At 49.7% G+C, this 4,364-nt stretch overlaps 1 protein-coding gene across 3 annotated transcripts in view; it reads left to right on the forward strand.

Moving 5' to 3' along the window:
• LOC139414873 (serine/threonine-protein kinase Sgk1) overlaps window positions 1-4,118 on the forward strand; it is a 13,180-nt gene extending 9,062 nt beyond the window's left edge. The window contains exons 9-11 of one of the 3 annotated variants that reach the window (XM_071162466.1): window positions 119-208; window positions 1,637-1,824; window positions 1,954-2,032. In XM_071162466.1, coding sequence (XP_071018567.1) covers window positions 119-208; window positions 1,637-1,804 — 258 coding nt within the window. In that variant the 3' untranslated portion in view covers window positions 1,805-1,824; window positions 1,954-2,032. Of the gene's footprint in view, window positions 1-118; window positions 209-1,636 lie in introns of all 3 variants that reach the window. The other 2 variants (XM_071162467.1, XM_071162468.1) reach the window with 2 other exon arrangements.
• Window positions 4,119-4,364: the final 246 nt, after the last annotated feature.

Here is a 4,364-nt window from a genome sequence, read left to right on the forward strand (position 1 = left end):
AGTGAGGGACAAAGAGAGAGAGTGAGAGGGACAAAGAGAGAGAGTGAGAGAGACGGGAAGTGTGTGTGTAGATTACACTTGTAATTATGTATCTAAGACTTTCCTCTCTCTCTCTCAGGAGGAGATCAAGAACCACATGTTCTTCTCCCCCATCAACTGGGATGACCTGACCGCTAAGAAGCTCACCCCCCCTTTCAATCCAAACGTGGTACGTTCCCTTCAATAGCACAACATACAGGACACGTTCCAGTACGTTCCCTTCAATAGCACAACATACAGGACACGTTCCAGTACGTTCCCTTCAATAGCACAACATACAGGACACGTTCCAGTACGTTCCCTTCAATAGCACAACATACAGGACACGTTCCAGTACATTCCCTTCAATAGCACAACATACAGGACACGTTCCAGTACGTTCCCTTCAATAGCACAACATACAGGACACGTTCCAGTACGTTCCCTTCAATAGCACAACATACAGGACACGTTCCAGTACGTTCCCTTCAATAGCACAACATACAGGACACGTTCCAGTACGTTCCCTTCAATAGCACAACATACAGGACACGTTCCAGTACGTTCCCGTCAATAGCACAACATACAGGACACGTTCCAGTACGTTCACGTCAATAGCACAACATACAGGACACGTTCCAGTACGTTCCCTTCAATAGCACAACATACAGGACACGTTCCAGTACGTTCCCTTCAATAGCACAACATACAGGACACGTTCCAGTACGTTCCCGTCAATAGCACAACATACAGGACACGTTCCAGTACGTTCCCTTCAATAGCACAACATACAGGACACGTTCCAGTACGTTCCCTTCAATAGCACAACATACAGGACACGTTCCAGTACGTTCCCTTCAATAGCACAACATACAGGACACGTTCCAGTACGTTCCCTTCAATAGCACAACATACAGGACACGTTCCAGTACGTTCCCGTCAATAGCACAACATACAGGACACGTTCCAGTACGTTCCCTTCAATAGCACAACATACAGGACACGTTCCAGTACGTTCCCTTCAATAGCACAACATACAGGACACGTTCCAGTACATTCCCTTCAATAGCACAACATACAGGACACGTTCCAGTACGTTCCCTTCAATAGCACAACATACAGGACACGTTCCAGTACGTTCCCTTCAATAGCACAACATACAGGACACGTTCCAGTACGTTCCCTTCAATAGCACAACATACAGGACACGTTCCAGTACGTTCCCGTCAATAGCACAACATACAGGACACGTTCCAGTACGTTCCCTTCAATAGCACAACATACAGGACACGTTCCAGTACGTTCCCTTCAATAGCACAACATACAGGACACGTTCCAGTACGTTCCCTTCAATAGCACAACATACAGGACACGTTCCAGTACGTTCCCTTCAATAGCACAACATACAGGACACGTTCCAGTACGTTCCCTTCAATAGCACAACATACAGGACACGTTCCAGTACGTTCCCTTCAATAGCACAACATACAGGACACGTTCCAGTACGTTCCCTTCAATAGCACAACATACAGGACACGTTCCAGTACGTTCCCTTCAATAGTTTGTTCATACATTCACTTCAATAAATCACATTTATTGAATCTCTCTCTCTCTCCAGACGGGCCCTAACGACCTTCGCCACTTTGACACGGAGTTCACAGACGAACCCGTCCCCTCATCCATTGGCTGTTCCCCTGACTCCTCCCTCATCACTGCCAGCATCAAGGAGGCAGCCGAGGCCTTCCTAGGGTTCAGCTACGCTCCTTCCATGGACTCATACCTGTAGGCCAGAACTCTAGAGGGCATCCTATAGACTCATGATAGACCAGAACCCTAGAGGGCATCCTATAGACTCATGATAGACCATAACCATAGACTCCTTAGACTCATGATAGACCAGAACCATAGACTCATTATAGACCAGAACCATAGACCCCTATAGACTCATGATAGACCAGAACCATAGACTCCTATAGACTCATGATAGACCAGAACCATAGACTCCTATAGACTCCCATTGACTCCCATAGACTGCTATAGACTCCTGGCTATAAACCTCCATGAATTATTACCTATGGGACACATCATAGACATTCCTATGAATTTACTAACTAGGACGGACTCCCCATGTCACGGAGGTACACACCTGTAGTCCCCCCCCCCCCCCCCCCCCGTCAGACTCACTACACACAACCTCTTCCCTCTCCATGATGGACTTGTACCCCCCTCAGACCCCACCCAAATCCTAACCCAGAGTGGAGGTTATTTTACACGTCTCAGGCAGCTTTACGCACCCCGCACCCCCCACCCCCCTTTCCTCCTCCCGACACCCCTCTCTCTCCATCACACTCGTCCATTCTGACTCGTCCTGTCTCCCACTGATGGCTCATGGCTGTGGGTGGATCTCTATGGGTCTGTCCCAAATGGCACCATGTTCCGTAGTGAACCACTTGTGACATCCTCACACACCGCTCCTCATGGGTTAAATCCGTTGCCACGGCGATGACACACGATTGGTTTGTTTGTCTTTGTCAGTGAGAATGGATTGGTTGTGTGGTGGTCCGTGGGAGGTGCACCGCCATAGAGACCGCACAGGATTGGTTGTCTGGAGGTTGGTGAGAGTGACGGCACAGGATTGGTTCTCTTGTAGTCAGTGGGAGTGTCTGAATGAGGCAGTATCACACTGTTGTCCCTGATTGATTGGTCTGTCATGACATGACCTGCTCACGGATTCCGACGCTGAAACGTCTCGACAGGTTCTGTTGTCTCTTCACCCCGGTTCACGTCGACTGAAACGTCTCGACAGGTTCTGTTGTCTCTTCACCCCGGATCACGTCGACTGAAACGTCTCGACAGGTTCTGTTGTCTCTTCACCCCGGATCACGTGAACTGAAACGGGACTTAGAGGATGATTCATTTATTCATTTAATGATGATTGGTTAATTGATTGATTGATTGATTGTGGTGAGGAAGAAAGCGAAGCTGCTAGTATCTACGGTTCTGTATCTAAGTTCTGTTTTAAAGAACCTGGACCGATACAAAGAGGACATGGATTGCATCCCAAATGGCACCCTATTTGCGATATATAGTGCACTACTTTGGGATACAAATACTCTGTCACTTTGGGATACAGATGTGATGGACAGAATGCTTTGTGGTGTTGAGATCCGTCCGGTCCCCTAGACCCTACTCCCTACCCCCTACTCCCTACTCCCTACTCCCTACCCCGTACTCCCTACTCCCTTCCCCCTACTCCCTACTCCCTACCCCCTAATCCCTACTCCCTACCCCCTACCCCCTACTCCCTACTCCCTACCCCCTAATCCCTACTCCCTACTCCCTACCACCTACCCCCTACTCCCTACCCCCTACTCCCTACCACCTACTCCCTACTCCCTACTCCCTACCCCCTACTCCCTACCCCGTTCTCCCTACTCCCTTCCCCCTACTCCCTACTCCCTACTCCCTACCCCCTACCCCCTACTCCCTACCCCCTACTCCCTACCCCCTACCACCTACTCCCTACTCCCTACTCCCTACCCCCTACTCCCTACCCCGTTCTCCCTACTCCCTTCCCCCTACTCCCTACTCCCTTCCCCCTACTCCCTACTCCCTACCCCCTAATCCCTACTCCCTACCCCCTACTCCCTTCCCCCTACTCCCTACTCCCTACTCCCTACCCCCTACCCCCTACTCCCTACCCCGTACTCCCTACCCCGTACTCCCTACTCCCTACCCCCTAATCCCTACCCCCTACTCCCTACTCCCTACTCCCTACTCCCTACCCCCTACCCCCTACTCCCTACCCCCTACTCCCTACCCCCTACCCCCTACTCCCTACCCCCTACTCCCTACCCCCTACTCCCTACCCCCGTCTCCTCTTGATGATGTAACAATGCTCCAACGTTGTCTGAACTCAACATTCCATTTTAATATCGCTGTATGTGATGGACAGAATGCTTTGTGGTGTTGAGATCCGTCCGGTCCCCTAGACCCTACTCCCTACCCCCTACTCCCTACCCCCGTCTCCTCTTGATGATGTAACAATGCTCCAACGTTGTCTGAACTCAACATTCCATTTTAATATCGCTGTATGTGATGGACAGAATGCTTTGTGGTGTTGAGATCCGTCCGGTCCCCTAATCCCTACCCCCTACTCCCTACCCCCTAGTCTTCCCGTCTCCTCTTGATGATGTAACAATGCTCCAACGTTGTCTGAACTCAACATTCCATTTTAATATCGCTGTATGTGAAGGTTAAACGCTATATTTAAGTTTGTTTGTATATGTGGAGTCTATTTGTGTACTAGTTTTAATATATATGTAACAGGAAACTAAAAGTATGTT

Source organism: Oncorhynchus clarkii, chromosome 8 (genome assembly GCF_045791955.1).
Source record: "Oncorhynchus clarkii lewisi isolate Uvic-CL-2024 chromosome 8, UVic_Ocla_1.0, whole genome shotgun sequence".
In the NCBI taxonomy this organism is placed as follows: domain Eukaryota; kingdom Metazoa; phylum Chordata; class Actinopteri; order Salmoniformes; family Salmonidae; genus Oncorhynchus; species Oncorhynchus clarkii.